Source organism: Pseudonaja textilis, chromosome 2, assembly GCF_049901715.1.
Source record: "Pseudonaja textilis isolate UNSWEBS1 chromosome 2, rPseTex1.2, whole genome shotgun sequence".
Taxonomy (NCBI): Eukaryota; Metazoa; Chordata; class Lepidosauria; order Squamata; family Elapidae; genus Pseudonaja; species Pseudonaja textilis.
Window position 1 is genome coordinate 189,796,963 of NC_141991.1, and position 13,599 is coordinate 189,810,561.

General features: G+C 40.3%; 1 protein-coding gene across 3 annotated transcripts in view; it reads left to right on the forward strand.

The window, feature by feature from the left end:
- Window positions 1-13,599, forward strand: part of SPATA6L (spermatogenesis associated 6 like) — a 43,236-nt gene that overhangs the window by 2,247 nt on the left and 27,390 nt on the right. For all 3 annotated transcript variants that reach the window (XM_026703964.2, XM_087926680.1, XM_087926681.1), the window contains exons 2-4: window positions 2,048-2,185; window positions 4,202-4,250; window positions 5,729-5,770. In XM_026703964.2, coding sequence (XP_026559749.1) covers window positions 2,048-2,185; window positions 4,202-4,250; window positions 5,729-5,770 — 229 coding nt within the window. The remainder of the gene's footprint in view (window positions 1-2,047; window positions 2,186-4,201; window positions 4,251-5,728; window positions 5,771-13,599) is intronic.

Consider the following 13,599-nt stretch of genomic DNA (forward strand, 5'->3'; position numbering starts at 1 on the left):
GGATAGGCAAAACTTTTGTATGTATTTAGTTTTCTTAAACTTTAAATCCATTAAACTATGATAGGCTTTTAAATATGTTTAACTGTTTTTTAGTATTGTAAAGCTGCTCAGAGTCACACAGCCCTGTAAGTTTGTTTAATAAATAAATAAAATTGGAGACCATTATACAGTATTTTTTTATGCTTAAAGGGAATCTTCTGTATAATATGCAGCTAAGAATGATTACTGTGGTTCACATTTGGGTGAATAAAAGCCCAGCCCTAACCTAACCAACACTTTCTCCTAGTTCAAGGAACCCTAAACCTTGCTGTATCCTGATCCGTAGGTATATAAATAATACATACTTCAAGTATTGCTTCAGCACTTTTATCTTCCTCATAATATCAACCAAAGGGTAGCACTATGCATAATCATTCATGTTCTATTCTCACACTCATTTTTATCATAGATTTCAAGGAAACCTAGCCCTAATCTTAACTTCAGCTTTAGTCTTTCAGAATATTTTCCCAAAGCATTGCCCAAGAATTCCGCCCTAACTTTAATGTCAATTTTAAAGCACCGTTATGTCCAAAATCTCACCCTAATGCTAATCCTCAGATTTATTTTTAGGATAAAACATTTAGAACCCTAGCCCTATGTTTATTCTACCCTTATGCCTAGTTGCTAAAAGCATTTTAAACAGAAGCACAAGATTCACTTGCAGATGGAATGCTATGACCTCTAGCAGGTAGAACATGTATCATCCTCATTACTTTGCATCCATGCAGTATCACGCAACCATGTAACACTTCCTCTGTCAGCCGTGTAACAGTTCCTGTGTCACGTCACAGCAAGTCCTGCAAAGTAGGGGATGGTTCCCCACCTATTTTATTTGACAGGTCTTCTTTTTCTACCCTGGCAAACATTTCCAAGGAAATATTGAAGCCATCTGATGTCTGCGTTACTGTATCTCATTAGAGCTATTCAGACTTTTGTAAATGGTAGAAGATGTAGCAGTTAGATAATGCTAGACGTGACAAAAGTCCCATTTACAGGTAGTCTTCAATTTATAACCACAGTTGAGCCCAAAATTTCCAGTTGCTAAGTGAGACATTTGTTAAGTGAATTTTGCCCCCATTTTACAACCTTTCTTGCCTCAGTTAAGTGAATCACTGCCGATGATAAGTTTGTAACATAGCTGTTAAGCGAATCAGGCTTCCCCGTTGACTTTGCTTGTCAGAAAGTCACAAAAGGGGAATCACATGACCTTGGGACACTGCAACCGTCATAAATAAAGAATTGGTTGCAAAGCATCTGAATTTTGATCATGTGATCAAGGGAATCCCAAAGGTGCTTTTTCAAGGGGTACCTGGACTTTGAGGGTTTTTTTTTTAAGGAGGGTTTGCTGCAATGGTTGTAAGTGTGAAAAACAATCGTAAGTGTTCTGACCCACGCCCTTTTCCAACAAATCAAACACAATCCAAAGGGAACAGAAACCTTGTAATGCTTCTGCAAAATAATTAGCTGTGATAAGCACAAGCCTTGCCAAACTGCAAGACTTGCCAAAAGATAACAGACAAGAAATAATTTGCAATACAAGAATCTTGAAATACAAACTCAAGATACTGGAATGTCCATGAGGCTGGAGTTTAAAAACGTCTTTGCCTTCTGCAAAGTATGTTTTACAGCTGGCTTTTATCTTCTTGAAGGAGGGGCCATTATCTTGCAGCCTTACTCCTGAGTCGCCCATGCTGTTGTAACTGTTCTTTCCTCCAAGCAATCCTGTGTGCACGTGCACTTGGCACAGGCTTTTCGGGAACCTCCTCATCACTGCTGCCAGCCCCCACAATCTCTGAAGGCAGCAGTCTACTCCCTAATGGTCCTGGCCCCTCATCTGAGTCCTTGCTCTCCTCAGCCGTCCGCACCTGCTGCCAGCTAGCCACAACAATAAGTCATTTTTTTCAATGGTCAGTAAACGAACTGTTGTGAGTCAAGGACTACCTATATTTTACATTGAGCACTCTGACCACCTCATGATGGTTGTGATCTCATCTCATTTTCATCAAAGGTGTCTTGCCCTGGTGTGTATTTGACAGAGAAGAACGATGTTTATCTCACTGTTTGTCTTCTGGGCCAGTGCAAGGAGACCGACTGCATTCCTCCAGTGTTCCCTCTGTTGTTCCATGAGAAAATGTGGTTTGAGAAGGTATGTTAAAAACAAACAGAAATGCCCAATGTCATGGCCTGGTTTCTTATGTACGTGTAAGCTTTGATTGGATCCATAGGTATGGAAGGTCACAAGCAAGATAGCCTCGTTGGAAATCCCTAAGAGATCATCTGTCGCATCCAATCTCTTGTCAAGACAGCATCAGTAATGCAAATCTGTAATGACAATACCCTTTGCAGATGCCCAGCTATGTCTTAAAACGGGTCTCCAACCTTGGCAACTTTAAGATTTGTGGACTGCAAGTTGAAGTCCACAAGTCTTAAAGTTGCCAAGGTTGGAGACCCCTGTCTTAAAGAGTGTCTACTTCATTCTAAGGCAGAATCAGAGGTGATATTCAGCAGGTTCTGACCAGTTCTGGAGAACCAGAAGCGGAAATTTTGAGTAGTTTGGAGAACCGGCATATACCACTTCTGACTGGAGATTTTACAGTATCCTTCCCCTGCCACGGCCACCAAGCCATGCCCACAGAACCGGTAGTAAAATATTTGAATCCCACCACTGGGCAGAATGATGAAATATTAACGCTCGCATAAGGCGGTTTCTCTTAATGCTTGGTGGAAAACTGTTGTCTGCAGTTTACATTCACCTGTTACAATCCTGTGGGAGGTGTCAATATTTTGAAATCCATGTTGCACATCTAGTATACAGCTGGTTTTTCTTTCTTCTTACAATACAAGGCTGGCTTGCAAAGATTAAAAAGAATGGAAAGGCACTAGGAAGGGTATATACGTATAAAAAGGATTAGATAGGATTCCCTTGGCTTTACTTTTATCCTCTGCCTTTGATGCCTTTTGTATCTTACTCTTTCTTTGCACTTTGTAAAAATTAATTGCCGAGAAAGGGAATAGTCATGGTGGGATCAACGGCTCCCCCCAGTTTTATGTATGGCGCGTGTGTAATGTAAATAAAAAAGCTGGGACTTTGATCATGGATCATGGCTGCTATTCTGCATTTTTTGACTCTACCCAGTGGTGCAATTCAACCGGTGTAACAACTGGTTCACACTCCACGTTTAAAAAAGCCTCTAATACTTACCTTCAACTGCCTCTATGAAGAAAACAGCTAAGACGCGGCAAACAGTTCTGCCGCACGAATCAGCTGTGCTCTAAACAAAGGAAATAAAGCACAGGAAAGAGGAGGGGCAAGCGGGCGGGCCCACACGCTCGTCGCAGTGGAGCCAGCTGATCATTGGAACAAGGGGTTCGCCCGAACCGGTCCAAACCAGCCCTGCTCCTACCCCATCCAAAGATGTCTTCGAGCCCTTTGTTGGAATCCAAGGTTTTAAATGCTTGTTCCAATCATTTCAAACAAGTGTTCTTCAAGATTCTGCCCAATGAATATAAATATCAGGTGAGACATTTACTGAATAGCAGTTGCCATCCTAATTTTCCATAATGCTTCTAGGCCTCAGAGGTTGCTTTGAAGGTTCTCTGATGCTGCTTTTTGCATCAGGCTACTTCCTGCAGTGATATGGCAGCTGCTTCCCACACCACCCCTTTCATCTCCGTCAGTTTTTGAGAGAGAGAGAGGATGGGAACAGAAGACAAACCTATGCCCTCTAAGACAATAGCTTTTTTAAAGTGAGTTTCTCTTTTTTTTTTTTTAGCATGGCTTAACTTTGGCCAATTTGGCCATATGTGGGTGCTCTTTTAGGGATTGCTGGTGTGTTTTATTAATGTGAATTAACCTTGGTTTATTTTAATGGTTAATGACGGCAAACTTCTACCACAGTGTCAGCAAGCCAGAATCCAATTTAACAATTCAGACTGTTTTATTTAGCAGCGGTTATTTTATCTGATGAACGACAGTGAAGGGTCTTTTAAATTTCCTTCAGCAGAACAAAAACATCTATGTTGACATTTTGATATTTATGTGTTCATTAACTTCAGTCAATTGAATAAATTAAAATTTGAAAGGATGAATATTAATCAGATGATTAGAAATTGCTATTTCTAACTGTTTTATTATCGTCCTTTTTTGCTTCTATTTTTGTAGGTATTTGAAAATGCTACAGATCCTATTACTGTTGTAGAACTGCTGGAAAGTAAGTCTCCCAAATATATCCCTTGCTCGTCCAAGTAAAATTTGCTTTCAGTGGTCAGTGATCAGTATTATACAAGTTTCTTTTAAAAAAGTTAAATACACGAAGACATAAAAATAAAATATTGAGATATAAAAAGAGATGTAGGAGACACAAAATTAATTATTGGATTACAGCAACCATTGGACTAATTACTACACATTTAGTAAAAATGTGGGATAAAGAGATTCCAACATTCTAATTCATTAGTCCTTAAATGTATTTAGGCAATTACAGTAATTGTACAAGCTGAATAAATCAGTAAACAGTATTTACTGTCTGTTATTTAACATTGTAAAAACATAAAATGATAGTTTTGAAATTCTGCCCTGCAGGGGCCTTCTGGTTATGGATTCAGTTCTGTTTTTCAGTAATTGTGCCATAATTGGCCTGATAGCTGTTACAGTGCCACAACACATGCACAAAAAGGGCATAAGGTGTATTGTGAAGCAACACTTGTATCATCAATAGTCACCTTCCCGATCCCTTGGGAGTCCATTCTGCTTTCAACTCAACATGTGTTGAGGGAATACATAAGCCAAATCACCAAACTAGACCAGATTGAAGGTGCTGTAAGGCATTATCACAAGATATTGCCAGAGATGTAACAGATGATCTGGTTCAGACCTCATAAACAATCATTTTCCTATTGTGTGCCAAAATTTGAGTCACACAAAAATGCTTCCCCTTCTTTCTATTCTTGCGTGGCAGTGCATAGGATCAAAAGCAAGAACCTTTTTTTAGTTTTAAATTAAATCAGGAACTGCTTATCCTGATGCTGTTTGAGCTTGGGTGATTGATTTGCTCAAACTATTAATAATGAGATCAAACAAAGATCAAACCGAGGTTTCAGGACCCTGTTTGAATTGTGGAATCACAACTGAAAGTATAATTTTAAAAAAATTGAATGTAAAGAAAAAAGAGATGCTGTGTGCTGTTTTTTTGTATTTCCTTCTTTGTAATGTTCAGGAATATGTTTGAAGATCATGGTTTGGGAATATTTCAAGAAAGACCTTTTATTCTCCTCCCACAATAGATTAGAATATTAATAGATGGAAGTAATATTTGGATATTTAGATATGAAAGTCAACCAGGTGATCTTAGACCAGTCATTCTCTTTCAGCCCAACCCACCACACTGGATTGTTGTTGTGAGGAAAATAAGAGGAGAAAGATGTGTTGGATATGTTAGCCACTTTGAGTTTATTCTGACAATAATAAAGGCGGGATATAAATAAATCAATAAATATTTTTTTCAATATCTATCTTTTATTAAAGTAAACTAAAATGAAATGGAGTCCCTTGAAGACTAAAATATGAGTAATACCATATGAAGATCTAAGAACATGTGCCTCATACTGTTTTGAGACTTCAGCACTTTTGCACATAAGTATTACATTTGCTTAGCTCTCATGAATAATATGTTTGATTTCTCATTTTCAGAAAACGTGGCAAAGTTTCGATTATCTGAACTGATACCTTCAGGTAAATTTGAGAAATATTTTTTCAATCTCATCTGTCCTGTAATGCAGGGGTGTCAAACTGGTGGCCTGTGGGCGGGATGCGTCATTCATAGACCACGCCCACGAAGGGGAAAAAAAACATCACAATACGTTGTGTGACGGCAATGTGACACCACAAGTTTGACACCTGTGCTGTAATGGAAGAGTTACTATTTAAGGAAACAGTGAAGTGAGCTTTTTGATCTCTGATGTTGCCATATTTATTACTACTACATATTTATTAATTATAAATGAGGTGATCTTGAACCAAAATTATATAGCTAAAGTTTCCCAGTGTGAAATTTATACAAGTAGTCCAAAACTTATGATCGCAATTAAGCCCAAACTTTATGTTGCTAAGCAAAACGGTTAGGTGAGTTTTCCCCCATTTTATTATCTTTCATGCCACATTTATTAAATGAATAATTGCAATTGTTAAGTTAATAACACTGTTGTTAAATGTATTTGGTTTCACCATTGCCTTCGCTTGTCAGACAGTCACCAAAAAATGATCACATGACCCTACAACATTGCAACTGTCATAAATACAAGTCAGCTGCCAAGCATTTGAATTTTGGTCATGTGACCACACAGATGCTGCAGTGGTCGTAAGTGGGAAAATGGTCATAAGTCACTTTTTTCAGTGCTGTTGTAATTTTGAACAGTCACTAAATGAACATGAGTAAAGGTAAGTTGAGGACTATCTGTATATGAAAAATATTATTTCTTCAGAAATCTGTGAAGTTCATTATTTCTTTGTTAAACCTTTTTTTGTCACAGTTGATGCATAAACAAGACAAATGCCAATTCTTTAGCCACAGTATTTATTTCCTTAAGCTACCCGTAGCATCGTAGGAAATTGATAGTGCCTGGAGACCAGTGATTGGCATTGAAATCCATTTTGGATATCTGTTCAAACTAAAAGACAGAAAAGGAGGCTGGAAACCTGAGGTCAGCATGAATGATGGGTTCTGGAGTAACTGTGACAATTTTATCATGGGGGTGCAAAGCTTTTAAAGCAAGGGCATCCAGTCTTGGTAACTTTAAGCCTCATGGACTTCAACTCTTAGAATTTTCCAGCAGCATGGCTAGTTGGGAGAATTCTAGGAGATGAAGTCCATAGGTCTTAAATTTGCCAAGATTGGACAGACCTGGTTTAAATGAAATAGTGACATACATGATTGTGAAGCGAGGGCTAGGATCCTGAGAAAATAGGAGAATATGCATGGCAGAAGGATAGTGAATTGATTTTGTGAGGGAATAAATATTCTGATGCCACTTTTGTGAGCTTGCTGTGTGTAGGGCGTATACCTGTGCCTCTTATTTCATAGGGTCTGTTTGGCAAATTGATTTGGGAGCTTGCTGTGTTAAAATTTTCTTGGAAGTGAACACAGGGTGGCAGAATAGGCCTTCTGAGCAAGGACTAAGCCTTTTTAGCCCTACATTCTGCTTCTCTACTTTTCTGTTTGAGTCAACTCATACAAATACATCCTTCCTTCAACCACTTTCACAAAAATATTATTTCTAATGGAAACATTCGAACATTGTTATATTTTTTAAATTTGTTTATATGCCCCTCATGAAACGAATCTTTGCAGAAGTAACCCAGCCAAAGTTTTACTGCGTGGTAAAGGTTGATCTTTCCTGGTAGTGTTGAAATTGTTTATAGCCAAAAGTATTCGTGTTGATCTTTTCAGGTTTTTAAATCTCCAGTTTTAATAATCAGGCCCACTACATGTTATGGGTCAAGCAGGGAAAATATCCTTTTGGGGTGTCAATCTCCATCAATCTGATCCCACAATCAACAGTAGATAAATTGGGGCTTTGCCTGTGATTCCACTTCAGAATTTGTATCCAATGTGTTCGTAAATCAGTTCTTCTACTCTTCGTGCTATATCACATATATGTGGGGACACACACACACACACACACACACACACACACCTACCTCTACTGGGCCATTCTTAAGGCAGAAAGATACTTAATATGTTTACATCTTACTTTCTGCTCAACTAAAATCCAGGTTCTTTATTATGGCCTTGAGAGGTTCATCAACTCATTAGTTCTTGAGTCATACTCTGATCTAGGCCCTGCAAAAACATGTAAAGGGATGAAAGAAGACTTGGTATAAATAGATTCAAATACCAGGTCCCAAAGTTAAGAGTTACTTCACTCATTGTGTAATAGCTGATGTAACAGTCTTGAATAATAAGTCACAATTGATATTTGGGCAATGTAATGCTTTGCAGACATAGCAGAAATCATAGTTTCAAACTACCCCACCTGCTTATTCTCAGAACAATGAAAAAGCGCATTCAGCTGTCAAGATAATAACCAAAGAAAACCAAGAAAGTTGGACCTATTCTCCCCCAAATTAGAATAAAAATCTAATAGATTAGCTCAGTGATTTGCAAATGTTGTTTTCTACATTTTCATCTGGGCATTTATGCCAGGCTAAAATTGATACTGTGTGCTATCAGTACTCTCATGGAATGTGTACTTTCTTTTAATTATGTCCAACTGCAAAGCCTGAAAAAGAATACTCATTGCCCCTGAACAAGATCCCATCTTGGACTCTAAGCCTCCACTGATAGCTCATACATAGTCTGGCCACTTCTACAGTGTCTGATCACCTGTTAACCATCTTCATCTATGGTCTTCTGTAATCCCTTTGCCTGTCAACAGTGTTAGAAATTGTTAAGTACTGTAACACTTCATGGGTTCTGTGTCCTTCTCAATAAGGAAAGTTGACTCTTTGGTGACTCTTTGGTGACTTAAGGAGGAATGTTCTGTATGAAGTTTCTCAGTGCAAGATGATGCTCTTATGGAATTTTCATATATCTAATCATTGTAATTTTATTAAGACTTCTTGAAACTCTTCAGGGCACCTAGCAACTGTTTCTGTGCAATACATTTTCAAAATTTGTGTTCTTATTGGGCCTGCATTGTTTGGCCAAATGAAAACAAATAGAACTTCTCCATGTATAGGCAATAGTTCTTTCTCAAAGTATGTGTAAGATTGATCACTTTAAAAGAATGCTTGATTAGAATGTACTGAGTAGAATTCCTAGCCATATCTCTGTTACGTTGTTTTGCAACACAAGCTGTTCTGCTGAACTTTAGTACAGGAGAATAGGGATTTGGGATAGATTTTAATTTTAAAAATAATGCCTGCAAATCACTTGTGGATCATTCTCACCCAATGTCCTTATTTTTTTGAGTTGTGAGAGTGTTCCACAATGATCCCTGTTTAAAACTCTGCCAAGCTATGTATTATGCTGAAGAATTTCTGGATTCCTTTCCTGTTCTTTGGTCTTAATATCCCTTGCATTGCTTTTCCAAGTCCAGGTTATGGACTCCACTTTCAGCAAGTGTCCGGTTTAAAGCACTTGTTTCAGTCTTAGCTGGACTTTATTAGGATTCCATTTATTGTGCCACTCTAAGAAAACAAGAAACCTTTTTTTAAATTAAGTCTTGTATTGTTTCTGTTTCAGTATTTTCTCCAGTAATGAGGATGGCAGCTGTAATTACTTTTCTGTCTGAAAACTCTCCTCTTCTTGATTTAGTTTTTAATGAAACCTAACAGGCTCGGGTTGCTGATCCTTGTTTCTTTATTTACTTGTTTACTTATTAGATTTTTATCCTGCTGTTATTATTTTTTAAATAACTAGCCGATAACCCAGCTTTGCCCAAATATTTATTTATCCCAATCCTGTATTAGATAGGGAAATCCTGTAGTCAGGATGCTGTTGTACTATCTTTCGCGCAGCATCGCAATGCTTCTGTTCATCCACAAGAGGGAGACCCCTTGTGGAATACTGTGAAACCGTTACCCATGGCAAGTCCACTGTGCTGTACGGTAGAAGCCATTTTAAGGCATATATACATCCCGAGAGGTGTTAGGGCTGTCTTACCCCCACAGTATTTGTTTCCAGAGGATTAGTCATCTGTGTACCAAGTTTGGTTGAAATTGCTGAAGGTGTTCCAGAGTTACGTTGGAACACACACACATTTGTTTTTATGTATGTATGTATGTATGTATGTATGTATGTATGTCTAGGTGTGTTCGGGTCTTTTCCCGTGTAAGATTAAGAGTATCTTGGCAACGTTTCGGCGAGGTCCCACTCGCCATTCTCAGGCTGGTGCTTTCAGCTTCGTGCCAGTGCAAGCAGTGTGTGATTGGAGCTGCTGTCTCTCTATAAATACTGGTGGTGGGGGCTGCTGTGCTGGGCTGGTTGGCTGCGCTGCTGCCTCTTGATTGGTTGATGGAGTTGATGTTGGTATAACGGGCTGTGTGATTGCCTTGTGAGTTTTGTGGTGGAGATATCCTGGATCTTGTGCTGTAATCTCCTGGATCGTTTGTTTTGTAGTGATCTTTTTTCCATTAGCCTCTCGTGTTTTAACGGCTTGGGTAATGGGTTGTGTGATGGGCTTGTGAGTTCTTTTGTTGTGGTATCCTGGGTCCTGGTGTTGTAATCTCCTGGATCATTTGTGTTTTGATCTCTTTTCCATTAGCCTCCTATGTAGTAACAGCTTGGGTAATGGGTTGTGTGATGACCTTGTGAGACTTATTGCTGTGGTATCCTTGGTCTTGTGCTATGATATCCTGGGTCATTTGCTGTGTTGCAACTTCTTGAGTTCTTGTGGTGTAATTTCCTGGGTATTTTGATGTGATATCCTGAGTGGGTGGCTGTGATGTAGCATTCTGGGTTTTAGTCTGGCTTCAAGTTCAAGGTCTGGGTCTGTGTTCTTGGCATGTGTCAGCTTGTCTGGTATTGGGGTAGGGGGGTGCGACAGCTGGTGAAGCAGCCGTGGTCTGTTTTCTGGATGGTGGTTGTCCTTAGTTTATAGGAAGGGCTTGGGCCTGGGTATGATGAGGGGGATTGGCGGTGGTGTCCCGTGTTGTTTTGGGTCTGGTGTTGGTTTTTGTGGCTGGGACTTGTTTGTTGGTGAGGGCTAGCTTCCAGATGTCTGGTAGGCAGGAAGTATCGTCCCGTCTATTCATGTTATGGGGGTGAATAGAAATGAATAGACGGGACAATACCTCCCGCCTACCAGACACCCCAAAGCCACAGGACATGAGATTGACTTTAAAAATACCAGAACTATCGCCAAAACCGAACACTTCAACAACAGAATAATCAGAGAAGCCATAGAGATAGAAAAACGCCCTCACAGCATGAATAAATGAGATGACACCTCCCGCCTACCAGCCATTTGGAAACCCGCCCTCATGAACAGACGAGTACCTAACATGAAGAATGACCCCAGACTCACACCCATGAGGACCACACAAGATGCCACCACCACACTTCCACACAGAAAGCAGACTCACACCCACACAGAAGATGAGACACGACCACGGACCAGAAGCCGCACTGCAGCTGCATCACTACCCACTTCAAACCCCTCCGAGCCATACATGAAGCAAACTGACACCCACCATGAAGATGTAGCACGACCACGAACTCGAAGCCAAACAGCAGGATCACAGCTCACCAGCTCAAATCCCCCAGCAACTAAGACTAACCTGAGCACAACCAAGCCCCCACCTGAACAGAACACACCTCCAGCCAATCAGAACACGGCTAACCCCCCAACCAATCAGAACACAGCCAAACCCCCTACACCCCCACCCAATCAGAACACAGCCAAGCCCCCACCCAATCAAGTCACACCCCCACTAGCAGTTAAAAGGAATAAGCAGCTGCAAGCTCACATCACTCTGAGAAGCACAAGCCAAAGACACAAGCCTGAAGATGATGAATGAGACTTCATCGAAAACGTTGCCTAGATACTGCCAATCTTACGCGGGAGAAAACCCAAACAACCAAAGATCCACATATACATATATATATATATATATATATATATATATATATATATATATATATATATATATATATATATATATATATATATATATATATATATATATATATATTTGTTTTCTGAGGTTCTCATGGTATTTGTATGTGGATCTTTGGTTGTTCGGGTTTTCCCGCGTAAGATTCAAGTATCTAGGCAACGTTTCGATGAAGTCTCATTCATCATCTTCAGGCTTCTGTCTCCTGCTCTGTGCTTCTCAGAGTAATGTGAGATTGCAGCTGCTTCCTCTTTTTAACTGCCAGTGGGGGTGGGACTTGATTGGGTGGGGGCTTGGCTGTGTTCTGATTGGGTGGGGTGTGTTCTCATTGGTAGGGGGTTTGGCTGTGTTCTGATTGGTTGGGGGTTAGCCATGTTCTGATTGGTTGGAGGCGTGTTCTGTTCAGGTGGGGGCTTGGTTGTGCTCAGGTTAGTCTTAGTTGCTGGGGGATTTGAGCTGGTGAGTTGTGATCTAGCTGTTTGGCTTCTAGTTCGTGGTCCTGCTGCATCTTCATAGTGGGTGTCGGTTTGCTTCATGTATGGCTCAGAGGGGTTTGAAGTGGGTAGTGATGCAGCTGCAGTGCAGCTTCTGGTCCATGGTCGTGTCTCATTTTCTGAATGGGTGGGAGTCTGTTTTCTACATGGCAGTGTGGTGGTGGCCTCTTGTGTGGCTCTCATGGGTGTGAGTCTGGTGTCCTTCTTCATGTTAGGTACTCTGCCTGTTCATGAGGGCGGGTTTCCAAATGGCTGGAAGGCGGGAGGTGTCATCTCGTGTGTTCATGCTGTGTGGGCGTTTTTCATCTTTATGGCTTCTCTGATTATTCTGCTGTTGAAGTGTTCGGTTTTGGCGATAGTTCTGGTATTTTTAAAATCAATTTCATGTCCTGTGGCTTTGACATGTTGCACCAGGGAAGAGGTCGCTTTCTTCTTTTTGATTGAGTTCTTATGTTCTTCAATGCGTGCACTTATTCTTCTGTTAGTTTGTCCAATGTATGTGGTAGGGCAGGCAGTGCAGGGGATTTCGTATACTCCTTGGTTTTCTAATTCGATTTTGTCTTTGGGGTTTCTTAGGATGGTGGATATTTTTCTGTTTGTGCAGAATGCTGTTTTGATGTTGTGTTTTTGGAGGATCTTGCTAATTTTGTCTGTAGTGCCTTTTATATATGGGAGGAGGGCTTTGCCGTTTTCTTGTTCTCTGTCTTGGATTTTGGTTGGGGTTTCTTTTTGGATTAGGTGGGTAATCTTCTTTCTTTGGAATCCATTGGCTGTAAGTACGTTGGTGAGAGTGTGTAGTTCGGTTTTTTGGTGTTGTTCATCGGCTAAGCATTTTGTTCTGGAGATGAGTGTCTTGGCTACGGAATTGATCTGTGCTGGGTGGTGGTGTGAGAGTGCATGTAGATAGCGGTTAGTATGTGTTTTCTTCTGGTAGATGGTGTGTCCTAGGGAGCCATTGGATCTTTTGTATACCAAGACATCTAGGAAGGGAAGTTGATTGTTGGCTTCTGTTTCCATGGTGAATTGTATTTTGGGGTGTAGGCTGTTGAGGTATGTGAGGAAGTTGTTCAGTTTTTCTTTCCCATGTGGCCAGATTATGAAGGTGTCATCTACGTATCTGAGCCAGAGTTTGGGTTTGTGGTCGTATTTTTCTAGAGCTTGTGTTTCAAAGTGTTCCATGTAGAGGTTTGCGATGACAGGTGAGAGGGGTGATCCCATGGGTGCTCCTTCTATTTGTTTATATTTTTGTCCATTGTAGGTGAAGTATGTATTGGATAGGCAGTGGTTGGTTAGATCTAGGATGTGCTTGGGGGTTGTATTTGTTTTGGATGGCTGTCAAGGCTTCTTTTATTGGCACTTGGGTGAAGAGGGATATGACATCGAAGCTTACTAGTAGGTCGCTAGGTTGTAAGTTTTGTTTCTTTATGATCTCGATGAACTGGAATGAGTTTC